Source organism: Ornithorhynchus anatinus, chromosome 6, assembly GCF_004115215.2.
Source record: "Ornithorhynchus anatinus isolate Pmale09 chromosome 6, mOrnAna1.pri.v4, whole genome shotgun sequence".
Classification (NCBI taxonomy): domain Eukaryota; kingdom Metazoa; phylum Chordata; class Mammalia; order Monotremata; family Ornithorhynchidae; genus Ornithorhynchus; species Ornithorhynchus anatinus.
The window spans coordinates 43,920,477-43,939,911 of NC_041733.1; the positions used below are offsets into that span (position 1 = coordinate 43,920,477).

The following is a 19,435-nucleotide window of genomic DNA, read 5'->3' on the forward strand; positions in this document are numbered from 1 at the left end:
CTCCAAGAAGCCTTCCCCAACTAAGCCCTCCTCTCCTCTTCTCCCACTCCCTTCTACGTCGCCCTGACTAGCTCCCATTTTCTTCCTCCCTCCCAGCCCCACGGCACTTATGCATATATCTGTACTTATTTATTTATATTAATGTCTGTCTCCCCCTCTAGACTGTGAGCCGGTTGTGGACAGGGAATGCGTCTGTTTATCGTTATAGCGTACTCTCCCAAGAGCTTAGTACAGTGCTTTGCACACAATAAGCGCTCAAAAAATACTACTGAAAGAAAAGGAAGCATCAAATGGAAACTCCTCGCCGTCGGCTTCAAAGTACCCAGTCAGCTTGCCCCGTCGTGCCTCATCTCACTGCTCTCCTACTAAAGCCCAGCCCAAACACTCTGTTCCTTTAGTGCCAGCCTACTCACTGTGCCCTGAGCTCGTCTATCTCACCGCTGCCCCTTTCCCACCCCCTCCCCCTAGCCTGGAACTCCCTCTCCCTCCATATCCGCCGGACCAACCTCTCCCCACCTTCAAGGCGTTACTGAGGTCACACCTCCTCCGGGAAGTCTTCCCCAATTAAGCCCGATTTTCCCCAGTTTGCTTCCGGTTTGCGTCGTCTTATGCACTTAGATCTGTAACTTTGGGCATTTGACATCTGCCCCCACCTCCAAACCCAGAGAATTTATGTACTTAACTCTAAGTTGTTAGAAACTACGTATTTATTTATGCCTCCCCCTCTAGACTGTAAACTCTTTAAGGGCAGGGAACACGTCTGCTACTTCTGTTGTACCGTACTCTTCCAAACGCTTAGTATCCTGTTCTGCACATAGTAAACACTCAAATACCATTGATTGATGGATTAGATTGACTCTCCATTTCACAAATGAGGAAACTGAGGCCCAGGGAAGTTAAGTGACTTGCCCAAGGTCATATTTCATTAGGTTGAAATGCAAACACTGTGGATAATTAGAGGCTTGCAGTGGTGTGAAAAGATGTCAGATGAACCTGGACATATGCTCTAGGGTGACGTATTTGGAAGACTCCCATCATCTGGAATTTTCCCTTAAATAAATCACAGTCGTCATGGCTGTTTTAGATTACACTGTAATACAACCGACATAACTCCAAGAGGTAATTCTCAATTAATCAGGGGCTGATGATTCACTATGTCTTTTCTCCTTCCTCTTGATGCCATTTCCCTGCTCATCTGAACCTCAGCCAGAGTATGGGCAGGAGAAAGAAACGGGGGTGAATTTAACAATGCTGTCGCCTGCTAACAGATCCTGTACGGGGAAACCGAAAGCCAGAGTGAGGTTCTTTGATTACATGGCTAGACCGATGATCCTTTCTCTCCCCCTTATACCACAGACCATTAGAAACCAACTCTCCCGCCATTTTCCGGGTGCAGACTGACATGCAGCAGAGTGAGACTGGAAGACCGGGAGAGAGAACGAATTGCCTGCCACTTTAGAGTGCAAAGTCACTGTGGGCAGGGAAAGTGCCTACCAGCTCTGTTATATTATACTCTCCCGAGCGCACAGTGGAAAGTGCTCAATATATACCAATGATGGATCAAACACTCCTGCTGCCGGGGAGCTCTGGTTAACTACAAAGGTGACCAGTGAGTTGAAACAATAGATGCCCTCAGAACTTCCACATTCCTGAGGGATTTGAGGCAATTACGGGATTTCTGAAACGGCGGACTGGGGGAGAGGACCATCCAACGTGTCCGCCGCTAAGTTCTTACAGAGAGCTGCGGGTCATCGTGTACATCGTGACGCTCTAATCGCCATCCAAGTGACCGCCTTCTCCACATCAAGATGTGCAATCAGTGGTATTTACTGAGCGTATTCTGTGTGCAGGGCATTGTCCTATAACAGAATTGGTGGGCACGTTCCCTGCAGGCGGTGAATATCTGTGAACACCACGACATCGCAAGGAGCTTACCGTCTGGAGGGCCTTACAGAGAGAACAGAGACGAAGGCTTCTGAATAAAATGAAGATTGGTACATAGGGTGGACGTGTTCCAGGAAGCTGAATTTAAATCGGTTCCTACTTTCAAGTGCCCCCCCCCCCGCTCCAAACCCATGCACAGACAGAGTTCTGATGAAAGAATCTTGTCATTTTCTCGTAAGTAGAGTTGAAATAGAAAGTAGCATTAAAAAAAAAACCCCAAAGAAAATACACTCACATTGACCAAGCCAAAGTAATGTTCATTCACAGGAAACTGTTCTGGACCAATCTCTTTTTCCAAAGCAGAAGCATTGGCGCCCTGAGGAGGTAAAAGATATTTTTCCGTTAGGAACAACTTCATTTTATTTTTAATAAAACAAGATTCAATAAAAAAGCCCACTGGACAGTGACATTATAAAATCAGTCGCTCCCCCGATGGTATAAAAAACACGAGAGCCGAGAATGGAGCTGGGCATAATTACCCCAATTCCCCATTCTCGGCTTTTTAAATAACAGTCCGCGTACTCAGTTGCGATTTCCGACCTCAGAAAATTACTCTTGAGAGGCACAGATGTTTTCCTTTAACAAACACTATCTACAGCTGGCTTTGGAGTCCACTGGATGGCATTTGAGAAGGCCAACCGACTTCGCAACAGCAACTTCTAATGTGGATTAATGAACTGCCAAATAGAGAGGAAAAAAACCCCGATTCAAGGTGATTACGATACTATTACCCAATATGATATCGTCATTAATTATGACAAGTGCAACGTAGTTGAATTATTGATGATTAATCCCTTCGAGTCTGTGCATAAGCTGGGGTAGGTTTTCTACAAGTAGAGAAGCAGCATGGCCTAATGGATAGGGCGTGGGCCTGGGTTCTAATCCCAGCTCCACCCCAGGTCACAGTCTTAATCTCCATTTTACAGATGGGGTAACTGAGGCCCAGAGAAGTTAAGTGACTTGCCCAAAGTCACACAGCTGACGGGATTAGAACCCATGACCTCTGACTCCCAAGCCCGGGCTCTTTCCACTGAGCCACGCTGCTTCTCTGGTAAGTGCTTAATCGAGTGCCCTAATTATTATTATCATTAATTTTTCACCTTATTGGTGAAGCGATCCCTCCTCGCTACATTCCCATTGGCAACAACAGTTCCGAGTCTACAAAGCCCCTGAGGTCTCCCCAACTGTCCTCCGGCAAATCTGGAAAAGGGCCAGCCACTCTGGCATGGAGAGAGAGACCTTTAATGTGGAAAGAATATTTTGATTATCGCTTGAGAAACAGAACTCAATATGCCTAAGGAATAGAAAGAAAAACAGCGACCTTTGTTTTCTTACAATTTCCACGGACCAAGTTAGCGACCGTAAAATCCCACAGAATGGAATCGCATAAAAGAAATCAGAGCCGATGTATAATGACAGAAGTTCAGGAATGTGCAGTACTTCCATATCTCTGTATTTTTAAGAGAGTTCGTAATTTCAGAGTCAGAATTAGCCCAACTCTGAAATAGGGTGTTCAAACAACGTTGTAGCAGGGGGTCAGTCGATCAACCGATGGTATTTATTGAGCAGAACTCAGTGCAGAGCACAGAACTACGTTCTTGTATAATGGGATAAATTTGATAGGCGTTTCTCTTGCCCTCGGGATCACAGTTTCTTTATTCATACGCCAATCGACGGTTTAAATTGAGACGCTTGAGCTTAAGAACCTTTGGTAATACGAACTCCCAAATCACGAACTTCAAACAACCAAATCTGGCAAGGCATTAATTTGATACAATGACCTGTGTGTGCCAAAATGAACTGACCCACACTCCACTTGCCTAAGAGAGAATTAGAAATCGCTTCATTTAAAGGGTTAGGGAGAAATCCATAATTCGGCCCTAGTTCTGAATTTCTTACGGGGACGAATACCACTTTACTTGAGGCTTAAAGGTGCTGGGAATTTTTTAACGACTGGATCCAAAGAGTAAGAGCAGACGCGATGTAAACAGAAGGGGCTGTCGATCATACGCCTGCCTTCTTGACCATACCTTGACCTTCTTGAAGTCAGCGGGAGGGGTGTATTGTAATATGAAGAACGATTTATATATATATACATTTATAGACACACCTCGACAGCACCCAAATATGCACCGACTCATTCACATTTCGTTGTCTTGACATCATTAGGTGATAACAATGTACAAGGGTGAATCGCTGCTTCACGGACGGGGAAGGTATCAATCCTGAGGACGTCATATCAGGAAGAGGAAAAAGCCAAAGGGCTGGGTGAGATGTTTTTGAAACTTGGGGAGGCACTGTTTTACCTTGAATCGGTTCCGTCGCTTGCCAGACTTCCATTTCCGCCGGCCTATTTATAGTGCTAACGGCACTTTTAAGGGTTGTGAATCACAGAAATAACAGTGCTTTTCTGAGTCATAACTTTGCAATGTTTTGGGGACCTGAGGATCTCATTACGTCTTCTATACCAGCTTGATCCTCAAAGTGGAAAACCTACACGCTGCCCCCAAAACCCATCTTTTTATATAATTCATATATATATATATATACTTAGATATATATATATATATATATGTACATCTGTATACACACACATAGACATAACCCCACTGATATATATCTACATATATATATATATATATACATGACATTCTTATCATGCGTCTATAGCCCCAAATAAGCAAAGTTCAGTTAGTCAAGAAGCAGAAAACCAACTAAGACCAAACTGATGGCGGTCACAGCTTGGCCCCCTGACATTTCGTAGATTCCCCCGGCAAAACTCCAGTTGGAAGAAATAGTGAGCAGAGCCAGAAAGAGATTCGGAAGGAAGAAAATACGGTCCTGATAAGCTGCCATCTTCTAACACACGAAACCCATAGGCCTCTTTTTCAATGCGTTTTCCTGGAGAATGAAAGGAAGCTCAGGCGGAATTGCTCTCCCTGGTCCTGGCCTCCTGTCAACTCTCGCTCCTCCACCTGGAGAGGTGATTTCTCGGTGAGAATACAGGCCTGGCCCCCGTCTTGCCAGCGAAGGGTCAGGTGGCTAGGGTGAAACTACAGCAGAGGAGCAGGGCGGCCTAGTGGGAAGAGCAAGGCCCAGGGAGTCAGAGGACCTGCGTACTAATCCTGGTTTGGCTATCTGCCTCCTGTGTGACCTTGGGCAAGTGACTTAACCTCTCTGGGCCGCAGTTTCTTCACCTGCAAAATGGGAATTAAAAACCTGCTTCCCCTCTCCTTTACACTGGGAGCCCCATGTGGGACAGGGACTGTGCCCGATCCGATTACACTGTACTTATCCTAGTGCTTAACACAATGCTAGGCACCTCACAGCAGGTTTTAAAAATAGCATAATCATTATTATCCTACTGGAGGATAAATTAGGCATCATTCCAGCCCCTAGGGATCCCACGATATAAGAATGTTGGCACGGTGCGGGGGCAACAATAATAATAATATTGGCATTTGTTAAGCGCTTACTATGTGCCAGGCACTGTACCAAGCGCTGGGGTGGATACAAGCAAATCAGGTTGGACACAGTCCCTGTCCCACGTGGAGCTCACGGTCTCGATCCCCAATTTTAACTGAGGCCCAGAGAAGTGAAATGACACGCCCAAGGTCACACAGCAGACAAGGGTAGAGATAAGGGATATGAAAGGAGAGAGCAAAGTGATAAAAACATGAAAATAACACGCAGAAACAAGGAGAGAGAAGGGAGCCATTTTCAGGCTTTTCAGTGCTGCCGCAGACTGGTCCAGGAGTCCAATGGATACAACTATTATTTTGGTTTTTTAGGGTATTTGTTAAGTGCTTACTATATGTCAAACACTGTTCTAAGGGCTGGGGAAGAATACAAGATAATCAGTTTGGACACAGTCCACGTCCCCCATGGGGCTCACAGTCTTAATCCACATTTTGCAGATGAGGGAACTGAGGCACAGGGGAAGTGAACTGACTTGCCTGAAGTCACAGAGCAGACCAGAAATGGAGTCGGGATTAGAACCCAGGTCCTTCCGAGTCCCAGACCCGGGCTCTATCACTAGGTCACGCTGCTTCTCTGCACATTCTCAACTTCTGAGCATTCCAAACACTTGCTCAGGGTGGGCGTGCAAACTTTGTGGGCCCTTCTGTCCTGTTCCGGGCCACGTGTCATCGGAGAACATTCTATGAAACGTCAAGCCACTCAGTCTCAGTCTCTTTCATGGTCTCTTCCTCTGCCTCCCATCCCCTAACTGTGCAAGTTCCTCAAGGCTCCGTTCTGGGTCCCCTTCTCTTCTCCATCTACGCTCATTCCCTTGGAGAACTCATTCGCTCCCATGGCTTCAACTACCGTCTCTGTGCGGACGATTCCCAACTCTATATGTCTAACCCTTATCTCCTTCTCTGCGGTCTCGCATTTCCTCCTGCTGCGAGGACACCTCTACCTGGATGTCCCGCTGCCAGCTCCAACGTAACACGTCCCTCATCTTCCCACCCAAGCCCTGTCCTCTCCATGACTTTCCCATCACTCCAGACAGCGCCGCCATCCCGTCTCACAAGCCCGAACCTCGGCGCCGTCCTCGACCCATCTCTCGCATTCAACCAGTCACCGAATCCTGTCCGTTCAACCTTTACGACGTCGCTAAAATCCGGCCTTTCCTCTCCATCTAAACCGCTCCCGGCATTTAACCTAATTCCGACTTGATTAGTGAATTTGCCTCTTGCTCCAGTACATACTTCACTCTGCTGCCCAGATCGTTGTTTTTTCACAAAAATGTTCAGTCCATGTCTCCCCGCTCCTCAAGAACCTCCAGTGGTTGCCCAATCCACCTCCGCAACGGACAGAAACTCCTCCCCATCGGCTTTAAGGCACTCGATCGCCTTGGCCCCTGCTACCTTACCATGTTGCTTTTCTACTACAACCCAGCTTGCACACTTCGCTCCTCTAACGCCAACCTCTTCACTGTACCTCTATCTTGTCTATCTCGTCACCCACCTCTCGCCCCCGTCCTATCTCTGGCCTTGAACAGCTCCCCCATTCACATCCGACCTTGAAATCACATCACTCTCTCCACCTTGAAATCTTTCCTGAAGGCAAATCTCCTCCAAGAGGCCTTCCTTGACTAAGCCCTCCTTTCCTCTTTATGTCTGTCTCCCCCTCTAGACTGAAAGCTCATTGTGAGCAGGGAACCTTTCCACCAACTCTGTTCAACTGCGCTCTCAAGCGCTTCGTAAGGTGTTCTGCCCGCAGTGAGAGCTTAATGAATACACTCGATTGATTGAATCATCTGACAGTGACCTCTCCAAAATGTGTGGGAAAAACCACGCGTTACAAAACTACTGGGTGTCTCGGTGAAGAATCGTCACATGCTAATCACCAGGTCTGTCTCCAAACAGAAAGGCTGACCTCAAACGAAAATCTGACTGTGCGCTGGAAAGTCCCCGCAGAGGTTGGGGACCGAGAAGCCGGCGGCTCGGAGGCCCGTTCAGTTTGAGGGCCCCGGTGCGGCTGTCCTTCCCACAGGGGTGGTCCACACCCATGACTTTCGGGGTTGAACTCACTCATCTCAGGTCTCTGACAAGACCTGAGGGAGTTTCTAACTGGGGCTGAAAAGACCCCATTTGTCCTGGGAAGCCCGGTCCCTCCCACTCCCCGCCCCCTCTAAAAAGTTGGCAATGCCGGCTCCGGGGTCGTCTGCTGTCCCACGCTTGAGACCACCACAGACCACTGCTCTCCCCATCTTCGAAGCCCTACTAAAATCTCACCTCCTCTCGGAAGCTTTCCCTGCCTTACCGCTCATCCCCCCACCCAGTCTGCCCTCCCTTCTGCGTCGCCAAAGCACTTGGGTCTGTACCCCTTGAGCATTCCGATACCCGCCCCACCCTAACAATAATAACCATGGTATCGGCTGAGCGCTTACTATGTGCCAGGCCCTGTACTAAGGCGCTGGGGTGGAATCAAGGAAATCGGGTTGGACGCAGTCCCCATCCCACGTGGGGAACACAGTCTCGATCTCCATTTCACAGATGAGGTAACTGAGGCCCGGAGAAGTGAAGTGACTTGCCCTAGGTCACACAGAAGATGACATTCGGACTCCCACACCCGCGCCCTCTCCACTATAACCCACCGCACTAATGTCCATATCCTTTCACCAGCAATTTTACTTTAGTGTCCGTCTCCCCCACTTGACTGTGCTCCCTGAGAGCGTGGATAGTGTCGTCTGCCTTTATTGTGCTTTCCCAAGCGCAGACTACAGTGCTCTACAGAGTCAGGCGCTTGTGATTGATTGTTCGATTTTAAACGAACTTGAGAAATCTATGGACAAAAAAACCCCAGCTGCCTTTCTAGAGCAGAAGGCGATTCCTAGGCGTACTGTCATTTGACCAGACTGTCAGATCTACTACGACAGACCGATTCAGGAGATGTGATAGGTACTGACAAGGCCCAGCCACGCTGAAAAGGAACTCCTGCCCTGACTAAATCGTCTTCAAGGGGTCCCAAGAGACCACTAAATTCTTACTCCAACGCCTCCCCACTATGGCCGGCCCCCTTTAGCATCTCACTATCCATGCTCTTTAGCCCAATGTAGTAGTAATTTGTTAAATGCTTATTTTGTGCCAGGCACTGTACTAAGCTATGGGATGGATACAAGTAAATCGGGTTGGACACAGTCCCTCTCCCACATGGGGTTCCCAGTCTTAATCCCCGTTTTACAGATTACGTAATTGAGGCACAGAGAAGCGAAGTGACTTGCCCGAGCTCACAAAGCAGACAAAATGGTGGAGCCAGGATTAGAACCCGGGTCCTTCCGACTCCCAGGCCCGTGCTCTATCCACTGGGCCACTCTGTGTGCTCCGCACATAGTAAGCGCTCAGTAAATATGACTGATTGACTGACGGATAAAAAGAAAGGCCAATGAATTTGAGCAGAGAGCAGGCCACGACATACAAACTGCTCCTGCAACTCCAGTCTGCTTTGAAGTCCGACCGGCTGATGGAAGGGAAAGTAAATGTCTCCTCCCTGGCTTCCTAATGAATGGGGTGAATTGTCAAGATGGCACCTGGAAAGACTCCTGAATCACTTGCGAATCGAAAGAGAGTCCAAATCTCTTCACACTTCCAGCAGTGTGCTGTGTGATCTTGGGCAGGTCACTTAACTTATCGGTGCCTCAGTTTCCTCACCTGTAAAACGGGGATTCAATAGCTGTTCCGACTCCCACTTAGACCGTGAGCCCCACTGTGGGCCAGGGACCGTGTCCAGTCTGATTCTCTCGTATGTACCCCAGTGCTTAATAGAGTGCTCGACGCATAGAAAGTGCTTAACAAATATTGTTATTGTTACGGCTGCTGGGGAGATTGAGCGAAGAAAAGTGTTAACCCCGATATTTCAGCTATTTGGGAATCCTCATTTTGAGTCCAGGTGGTGAGATGCTACTAGCAAGATGGCCTCTTTTTCCCCATCATACCAATAAGGACAACTAACAACCGCGATGGTAAATTTCAGAATATGACAGGTGTATTTACAATAAAAAAGTTCAGAGACAGCAAGAGAAACCAGGCCTAGTTCAGTTAGTTGGGTAAAATGCCAAAGGAGGATGAAGTGTAGTGTGATGTGAAGTTACAAATAAGAACCTTAATATATACGTCAGGAAAGATGGGAACAAGGATGCTTTTTCTCCCCCGGGATATCCAAAGGCTAGATCTATCTCATCAAAGCTCATTTCCCACTCCACAGCCAAAAACACTCATCGGCAACTTACATTATTGTAAGCTTGTCGTGGGCAGGGGATGCGTCTGCTAATTCTATTGAATTGTACTCTCCCAAGTGAGAGTACAGTGCCCTGCACATGGTATGTGCTCAATGACTGACTGATGACTGGGGATGGGTTGGACTCCCCAAATCCTCATCTATTCCTTTTCAAGACCTCAGGTCTAAGACGCATTTTCCGACAGAACGTAACGGAGGACCGAGGATGAGTCTTGGTCCCGAAACGCAGGAATTCCTGCCCGATGGAAAGTACGTGCGGGATCTCATTTATGGCCAAAGGGATCGCCCCCTTCGTACCAGTGGGAGGTTGTCTTGGGAGCTCACCTCCTCCAGGAGGCCTTCCCAGACCGAGCCCCTCTTTTCCTCTACTCTTCCTCCCCTCCCCACTGCCCCGACTCCCTCCCTCTGCCCTGCCCCACAGCACTTGTGTATATATGTACAAATTTATCATTCTATTTTATTAATGATGTGTATATACCCATAATTCTACTTATTTACATTGATGCCAGTGATGCCTGTCTGTGTTGTTTTGTTATCTATCTCCCCGCCTCTAGACCGTGAGCCCTTTGTTGGGTAGGGACTGTCTCTATCTGTCGCCGCATTGTACTTTCCAAGCCCTTAGTACAGTGCTCTGCACTCAGTAAGCGCTCAATAAATATGACTGAAGGAATGAATGAGTGAACGATTCATGTCATTTGTCCTTGGGCCAAACTTCGAAGATCACGGGTCGCTTCATGCTTTAATCTCGCTATAGTAAAAGTGGCATTTCAGCAGTCAGCTGGTCAGTTCGCACGGGTATTTTGTCCAGGGATAGGAATTTGCCATCAGGAGTGAAACAGCAGACCGGCAACCCCGAGCAAACCCAGGAGTCCGCGGTTCCTGGGAGAACTGGAGCCTGACCGCCTCCGTGCATCATCTAAAGGGGGCTACGAAAAGCTCAACCCCAAGACGTTTAGGCAGAGGCTGCAGGAGTCTTGTGACAGAAGGTTTGGTTCCATTTCCGGTGAGCTGGTGGGAATTTCAAAAAGCGGCATGATCAATTTCAAGTTTCCAAGGCAAGATGAAATCCTTAATTTAGATGCATTCGATAAGATTTCAACTGCTTCAGTTACACTGTGTTCGGCACCGAAAAGAAATGTTTATTCTTTTCCGCTGTATCGATTCAGGGTCCTTTATCCAGTCTCCAAAAAACACATTATTTTTTAAGGGATCAGTGGCCTATAAGAGTCCGAGCTCTATTCCTGGAACGGTCTCCTTCCAGAAATGAGATGAAATAATAATAATAGTAAAAAATTACGGCATTTGTTAAGCACTTACTATGTACCCTACTAAGTGCTGGAGTGGATATAAGCAGATCGGGTTGGACAAAGTCCCTGGCCCACGTGGGGCTCACAGCCCCAATCCCCATTTTACAGATGAGGTAACTGAGGCACAGAGAAGTAAAGTGACTCGCCCAAGATCACACAACAGCAGCAAGAGGTGGAGTCGGTATCGGAAACCCTGACCTTCTGACTCTCAGCTCCGTGCTCTATCCGGAACATTATTATTAGATGGGAAGGAGTCGGAGTCATCAATCAATCATGTACACTGAGCACCTACTGTGTGCAGACCGCTCTACTGTGCGCTCGGGAGAGTATAATGACAATATTAACAGATTTGGCAGACCACTAAATTACAGTACAGAGGGGAAACAGATATTAATATAAATATATGAAATATGGATGTGTACATGAATACTGTGGGGCTGGGGGGAGAGGTGAACCAAGGGAGCAAATCAGGGGGATGCCGAAGGGAGTGGGAGAAGGGGAAAGGAGGGCTTAGTCGGGGAAGGTCTCTTGGAGGAGGTGTGCCTTCAATACGGCTTTGAAGGTGAGGAGATTATGTCTTGGATATGAACAGGGAGGGCATTCTAAGTAAGAGGAGGGAAGTGAGCGAGAGGTCGGCAGCAAGATAGACGAGACTGAGGTAGAGTGAGAAGGCTGTCATCAGAGGAGTGAAGTGGGCGGGCTGGGTTGTAGTAGGAAAGCAACGAGGTACGGTAGGGGGCAAGGTGATCGAGTGCTTTAAAGTCGACGGGAAGGAGCTTGTTTGATGTGGAGGAGGATGGGCAACCACTGGAGGTTCTTGAAGAGTGGAATGTTTTTGTAGAAAGATGATCCAGGCAGCAGACTGAGGTATGGACTGGAGTAGGGAGAGACAGGAGGCAGGGAGGTCAGCAAGGAGACTGACATAGTAATCAAGGTGGGATAGGGTAAGTGCTTGGATTAGCACTGTGGATGGAAAGGAAAGGGCAAATTTTAGCGACGCGAAGGTTGAACCAACAGGATTTAGTGATGGACTAGCAGCGTGGCTAGTGGAAAGAGCACGGACTTTGGAGTCAGGGCTCATGAGTTCAAATCCCAGCTCCGCCACTTGTCGGCTGTGTGACTGTGGGCAAGTCACTTAACTTCTCTGTGCCTCAGTTCCCTCATCTGTAAAATGGGGATTAAGACTGTGAGCCCCACGTGGGACAACCTGATTCCCCTATGTCTACCCCAGCGCTTAGAACAGTGCTCGGCACATAGTAAGCGCTTAACAAATACCAACACTATTAACATTATTATGGACTGAATATGGGGGTTGAATGAGAGAGCTGAGTCAAGGTTAACGCCAAAGTTACAGGCTTGTGAGATAGGAAGGATGGCGGTGCTGTCTTCAGTGATGGGAAAATCAGGGGAAGGACAGGGTTTGGGTGGGAAGATAAGGAGCTCTGTTTTGGACATGTTACGTTTGAGGTGTCGGCGGGACATCCAAATAGAGGTGTCTTGAAGGCAGGAGGAAATGCGAGCCTGCGAAGAGGGAGAGAGGTCAGGGCTGGAGATGGAGATCTGGGAATCATCTTCACAGAGGTGACAGGTGAAACCACGGGAGCAAATGAGCCCTCCAAGGGAATGGGTGTAGATGGAGATTAGAAGGGGATCCAGAACTGAACCTTGAGGGACCCCCACGGTTAGCGGGTAGGAGGCAGAGGGGAAGCCCGTGAAAAAGACTGAGGTTGAGCGGCCAGAGAGAGAGGAGGAGAACAAAGAGGGGACAGTGTCAGCGAAGCCGAGGTTGGATAATGTTCCCAGGAGAAGGGGGAGGTCGACGGGGTCAAACGCAGCTGAGAGGTCGAGGAGGATTAGGATGAAGTAGAGGCCGTTGGCTTTGGCCAGAAGGAGATCACCGGTGACCTCTGAGAGGGCGGTTCCTGTGGAGAGGAGGGGACGGAAACCTGACCGGAAGAGGGTCGCGAGAATTTGAGGAGAGGAGTTTGAGACAGCTGGGTACAGACAACTCGCTCAGGAAATTTGGAGAGGGACGGAAGGAGGGAGACGCGGCGATAACTGGAGGGAGCCGTGGGGTCCAGGGAGGGTTTTTTTAGGATGGGGAGACATGGGAGTGTTTGAAAGCAGTGGAGAAAAAGCCACTGGAGAGCGAACCGTTGGAGATGGTCATCAGGGAGGGAAGAAGAGAGGGGGCGAGTGCCCTGATAAGATGTGAAGAGATGGGGTGGGATGTGCGGGGGGGGGGGGGAGGGGGGGAGGAGTTAGATTCTAATCCCAGCTCTGCCACTTGTCTGTTACAGGACTTGGGCAAGTCACTTCACGTCTCTGTGCCTCAGATACCTCACCTGTAAAATGGGGATTAAGATTAGGAGCCCCAGCTGGGACAGGAATCGTGTCCAACATAGTCCAGTGCCTGGCACATTGTAGGTATTTAACAAATACCATTAAGAAAAGAGCATACGATGTCAGCAGTGTCATCTTTGAATGAAACCACCCCTAATCCGGGGGTAGGCAAAATCAGGTCCACGCGTTGTGTTCATCTGACACTGCCGACCATTTCCTTCTCAACACGTTATCCAACCTTGGCTTCACGGACTCCGTCCCCTCCTCGTTCTCCTCTTATCTCTCTGGCCGGTCATTCTCGGTCTCCTTCGCGGGCTCCTCCTCCCCCTCCCATCCACTAACTGTAGGGGCTCCTCAAGGGTCAGTTCTTGTCCCCCTTCTGTTCTCCATCTAGACTCACTCCCTTGGTGACCTCATTCGCTCTCACGGCTTCAACTATCACCTCTGTGCTGATGACACCCAAATCTACATCTCCTCCCCTGTTCTCTCTCCCTCCCTCCAGGCTCGAATCTCCTTCTGCCTTCAGGACGTCTCCACCTGGATGTCCGCCCCCCTAAAACTCAACATGTCTAAGACTGAGCTCCTTATCTTCCCTCCCAAGCCCTGTCCTCTTCCTTGACTTCCCTATCACTGTGGATGGTACGACCATCCTTCCCGTCTCACAGGCCCGCAACCTTGGTGTCATCCTTGACTGTGCTCTCTCATTCACCCCACACATCCAATCCATCACCAAAACCTGCCGGTCTCACCTTCGCAACATCGTCCAGATCCTCTCCATCCAAACTGCTACCTTGCTGGTACAGTTTCTCATAATATCCCGACTGGATTATTGCATGAGCCTCCTTTCTGATCTCCCCTCCTCCTGTCTCTCCCCGCTCCGGTCTATACTTCACTCCGCTGACCGGATCATCTCTCAACAGAAACGCTCTGGGCACGTCACTCCCCTCCTCAAAAACTTCCAGCGGTTGCCTATCGACCTTCACATGAAGCAAAAACTCCTCACTATTGGCTTCAAAACTCTCCATCACCTTGCCCCCTCCTACCTCTCCTCCCTTCTCTCTTTCCACCGCCCACCCCGCACGCTCCGCTCCTCTGCCGCTCACCTCCTCACCGTCCCCCGTTCACGTCTATCCCGCCGTCGACCCCCGGCCCACGTCCTCCCGCTGTCCCGGAACGCCCTCCCTCCTCACCTCCGCCAAACTAACTCTCTCCCCCTCTACAAAGCCCTACTGAGAGCTCACCTCCTCCAGGTGGCCTTCCCAGACTGAGAGACCCCTTTCCCTGTGCCCCTCCTCCCCTCCCCATTCCCCCTACTCCCTCCATCCCCTCCACCCCCCATCCCCTCCCCACAGCGGTTGCGTATATTTGTATTTATTACTCTGTTTTATTAACGATGTGCATATATCTATGATTCTATTTATCTATTTTGATGGTATTGATGCCTGTCTACTCGTTTTGTTTTGTTGTCTGGCTCCCCCTTCTAGACTCCGAGCCCGTTGTTGGGTAGGGACTGTCTCTATCTGTTGCCGAACTGTACTGTCCAAGTGCTTAGTACTGTGCTCTGCACAGAGTAAGCGCTCAGTAAATACAACCGAATGAATGCTTCATAAAGGTGGCACTTCCTGTCCCCATACCCTCTCAACAGCCTATTGTTCTTGTCTGTCCGTCTCCCCCGATTAGACCGTAAGCCCGTCAAAGGGCAGGGACCGTCTCTGTTACCGATCTGTACATTCCAAGCGCTCAGTACAGTGCTCTGCACATAGTAAGCGCTCAATAAATACCACTGAATGAATGAGTGAATCCCCAAGACACACCAGACAAGGTTTGCTACGTGCAGTTTACAGAAGGAGTAGAGTAATTACACCAGATTTTCCACAAAACCAAGAAAAGCCCCACGGCAGATAAACCACCCTAAAGATTTGAGAAGAGAATTCCGGAAGATGTTTTTCTGTTGCCGTTGTCGCTAAATGGGAGCTGGGGTTTAGCAGAGGAACCTGATCTGTTACAGAAACCCACCTCTCCTGGCTTCGCTTCCCCAAGCCCAGTCGCCAGTGGAAACGGCTGCCTTCCCCACAGCCACACCACAAACTGTGCAGAAGAATCTGAAGGGTTTTAGCAAGAAAACCGTTTACGAACCAAAAGGCTGACGCTATTCTACATTCTGTGCAGGGGGAGAGTAACTGCTACTCACAAGTACTGTAAAACCAAACGAATTCAAATTACGGGGGATTTGGTATTTATAATTATAAGAATCATTATTATGACGATGTTTATTAAGCACTTACTATGAGCCAGGCACCGTCCACCGTACCCTGGGGTGGGTATAAGCAAATTGGGTTGGACACGGTCCCTGTTCCACCTGGGGCTCACAGTCTCAATCCCCATTTTACAGATGAGGTAACTGAAGCACGGGGAAGTGAGGTGACTTGCTCAAGGTCACACGGGGGGCAAGTGGCAGAGAGTTCTTACCTCGTACAGAGAACCGTACTGAGCTCTTGGGAGAGTACAATACAACCTCTAAACCGTAAACTCATTGTGGGAAGGGAAGTGTCTGTTTATTGTTATACTGTATTCTCCCAAGTGCTTACTAGAGAGCTTTGCACGTAGCAGGCGATCAATAAATACGACTGGAAGAATGAATGAGTTGGCAGAGAAACTCCCTGCCCACAAGCTTACAGTCTAATAATAATAATGATTACGGTATTTGTTACGCGCTTATTACGTGCCGAGCACCGTTCTAAGCGCTGGGGTAGATACAGGGTAATCGGATTGTCCCACGTGGGGCTCCCGTTTTTTAATCCCCATTTTTACAGATGAGGTAAACCGAGGCCCAGAGAAGTGAAGCCACCTGCCCAAGGTCACACAGCAGACGAGTGGCGGAGCCGGGATTAGAACCCACGACCTCGGACTCCCAAGCCCGGGCTCTTGCCACTAGGCCACGCTGCTTCTCTAGAGGCCCGATGTCTAAACCCTAGCTTTAGCCAGTAGTTTTCGCTTCACTCTCCACCACTATACTGATGGCCCCAAACTTTCTCCTCGGAACTGAGAGCTCCCCTCCTCCAGGAGGCCTTCCCAGACTGAGCCCCCCTTTCCTTCTGCTCCCCCTCCCTTCCCCCCCACCCTCTGCTCCTCCCCCTTCCCCTCTCCTCGGCACCGTGCTCATTTGTTTATATTACTTATTAACCTATTTATTTTCTTAATGAGGTGCACACCCCCTTGATTCTATTTATCTTGATGATGTCTTGGTTTTTTTTTTGTTCTCTTTTGCTTTGCTGTCTCCCCCCCACCGTTCGGACGGTGAGCCGGTCGTTGGGCAAGGATTGTCTCTGTCCGTTGCCGAACTGTCCACTCCAAGCGCTTAGTCCAGTGCTCTGCACATAGTAAGCGCTCGGTAGATACTACTGAATGAATGAATGAACTGCTAAGGAAGCAACGACCGGCCAGCTTGGAATTTCATCTCTTTTTCCTTCCCCTCCACGATAATGAGCGGTAAAGTAAGCAAAAGGGAGGCAGTGGGTGGGGGTGGCTGCGGGAAGGGAGGGCGGTTTGGACTTGGCTATGGCTCAAATGGGAAAGGGCACTGAAGATTGGCCGCATATCCCGACTCTGCCCCTTGTCAGCTGTGTGACTGTGGGCAAGTCACTTCACTTCTCTGGGCCTCAGTTCCCTCATCTGTAAAATGGGGATGAAGACTGTAACCCTCAGGTGGCTCATTCCTCTGTATCTACCCCAGCGCTTAGAACAGTGCTCTGCACGTAGTAAGCGCTTAACAAATACCAACATTATTATTATTATGGAAGGATCTGCAGCGGCAACTCAAAGACCGGTCTCATGATTTTCCAGGCCTCCGGATCACCCAAGGTGGAAAGAGAGAGAAAAGAGAATGAGACATTCTTTTCTGAGGTTGCTTCCTCAGGGCGAAATCAGGCATGCGGCTCTTGAGTATACTCCCCAAATTATCGACGTTTTGATACAAATTCACTGCAACCAGCCCAGGGTTTGCAAGTTTGACCCATCTGGTTTAGATCATCAGAAATTACTGAAAGATTTTTCCCAGAGGCCGGGCTTGGGAGCCAGAGGACGTGGGTTCTAATCCTGGCTCTGCCACTTGTCTGCTGGGTGGCCTCGGGCAAGCCACTTAACTTCTCTGTGCCTCAGTTACCTCATCTGTAAGATGGGGGCTAAAACTGTCAGTCCTACCCTGTATCTACCCCAGGGCTCAGAAAAGTGCTTGGCACACGGTGAGCGCTTAACAAATACCAACATTATTATAATTATAAACTCAGTTGGAGTAAATCAGAGAGAAGACTACTGGTTGAGTGATTCTTCCGTATCCTTCTAAAAAGCCATCTCTCCAAGGGGCTGGGAAGGGGAGAGAAGAGGAGAGGTGGAAGAGTGAGGAGGGAGGGCTCTAGATTGTAAACCTACCTACAGGTTTACTCCACTGGACTGGACTCCACTGGACTGGACTCTCCCAAGGGCTTAATACAGGGCTCTGCACACAACGAGCGCTCCATAAATGCCCTCGATAAACACCGGTGATCGACTCATCAGGGGCCGGGCTTAACGCGAGGGAAATCTCACAGGAAATCTGCTATTTTTCTGGCAGGTGAGAAGAGGTGCCATTAGCGAGCTTGCCTCTGATCACCTTGCGGGTGAAGGCACCCGGACTTTTTTAATCAAAATCATGCGCCCCAGAGCCCTATTCTGAAGGCATCCCACTCCCACTCCTGGCTACGAATCTGGAAGGGATTGAGGTGATGAAACGGAGCTCCAGTATCATCCTGAGCTGGCTCTAAAAGAAACCATCCCTCAGACCCAGGTGAAGAAAAACTTTTGGGAAAGGGGAGAAAATCCCAGAGACCATAAAAATACCCGGAAGCTAACTAAGAATTTTTCTCACCGTTTCAATAAGAAGCAGAATGGCGTAGTGGATGGAGCACGGGCCTGGGAGTCGGAAGGTCACGGGTCCTCATCCCAGCTCCACCACTCGTCTGCTGTGTGACCTTGGGAAAGTCACTTCACTTCTCTGGGGCTCAGTTACCTCATCTGTAAAACGGGGTTCGAGACCGTGAGCCCCACGTGGGACAGGCACAACGTCCAACCTGATTTGCTTGTATCCGCCCCAGTGCTTAGTACAGTGCCTGGCACAAAGTAAGTGCTGAACAAATATCATTATTATTATTATTATTATTGTCCTTCACTGACTCAGCTGGCTTTAAAGGAAACCATCCCTCAAACCCAGGCGACGAAAAGCATTTGGTAAAGGGAAAAAAAATCCCCAAGAATATAAAGCAGGCTGGAAGCTAACTAAGAATTTTTCCGCCGTTTCCATAAGGAATTTACAGATGTCGGGTGAGCCTGAATCATGACCCAACTTGGGACTGTGATGCCCCACAAATCCTACACTCAAAATAATTCTCATTTTCTCTCTGCCAATAGCATCCTCCCGTGTTTTAGCTCATCTCCAGTAGGTCACTGCAGTTGCTGTAAATAATGGATAAAGCAACTCCACCCTCTCTCCAACTGCTACTCCCCACCATCCCTTTCAACAGAAGGCGACTTACACGGACAAGATAACTCTTAGCCCGCGTGGAAAGACATGATATAAGCGCCTTCGCTCATGAAATATTCAAGTTTCATCCTATTCTGGTCTCCGCAGTAAACCCAAAACCATTAAACACACCCCTCGACGGTTGTAAATCTTCATCTTCTAATAGCCACAAGAGTCTGCAGAAACTTGCATTTTCCACCGTGTAAAAAACAACCCGGATTCGACCCTAAGTTGTCTGAACTGGGTCACGTCAGAATGGGGGCTAAAAGGACGGCTTGTTTGTCCTCTCCATACGGAGAAAAAAACACAAAACCATACGCAGTTGAAGACAACCGAAGTGACTCAAAGCAATCTGACCAGCTGGGCAGCTGGCTGTGGCCCAGCAAGAATAGGATTTAGTAATACAGGAAGAGGCCCCGAGAGTTTCTCTACACGAATGAATCCGATCAAATGAGGGCGGGTGAAACCGGGAAGGCGAGGGAGAAGGGTGAAGCTGTCCATGAAAGCAGGCCGGCTTCACGCAGCAGTTAAATTTCGGGAGATA

General features: G+C 48.9%; 1 protein-coding gene across 1 annotated transcript in view; it reads right to left on the minus strand.

The window, feature by feature from the left end:
• LOC100076243 (ubiquitin carboxyl-terminal hydrolase 12-like) overlaps nt 1-19,435 on the minus strand; it is a 67,110-nt gene that overhangs the window by 29,022 nt on the left and 18,653 nt on the right. Inside the window, exon 2 of the mRNA XM_029067497.2 lies at nt 2,180-2,260. Within this exon, the coding sequence (XP_028923330.1) occupies nt 2,180-2,260 (81 nt within the window). The remainder of the gene's footprint in view (nt 1-2,179; nt 2,261-19,435) is intronic.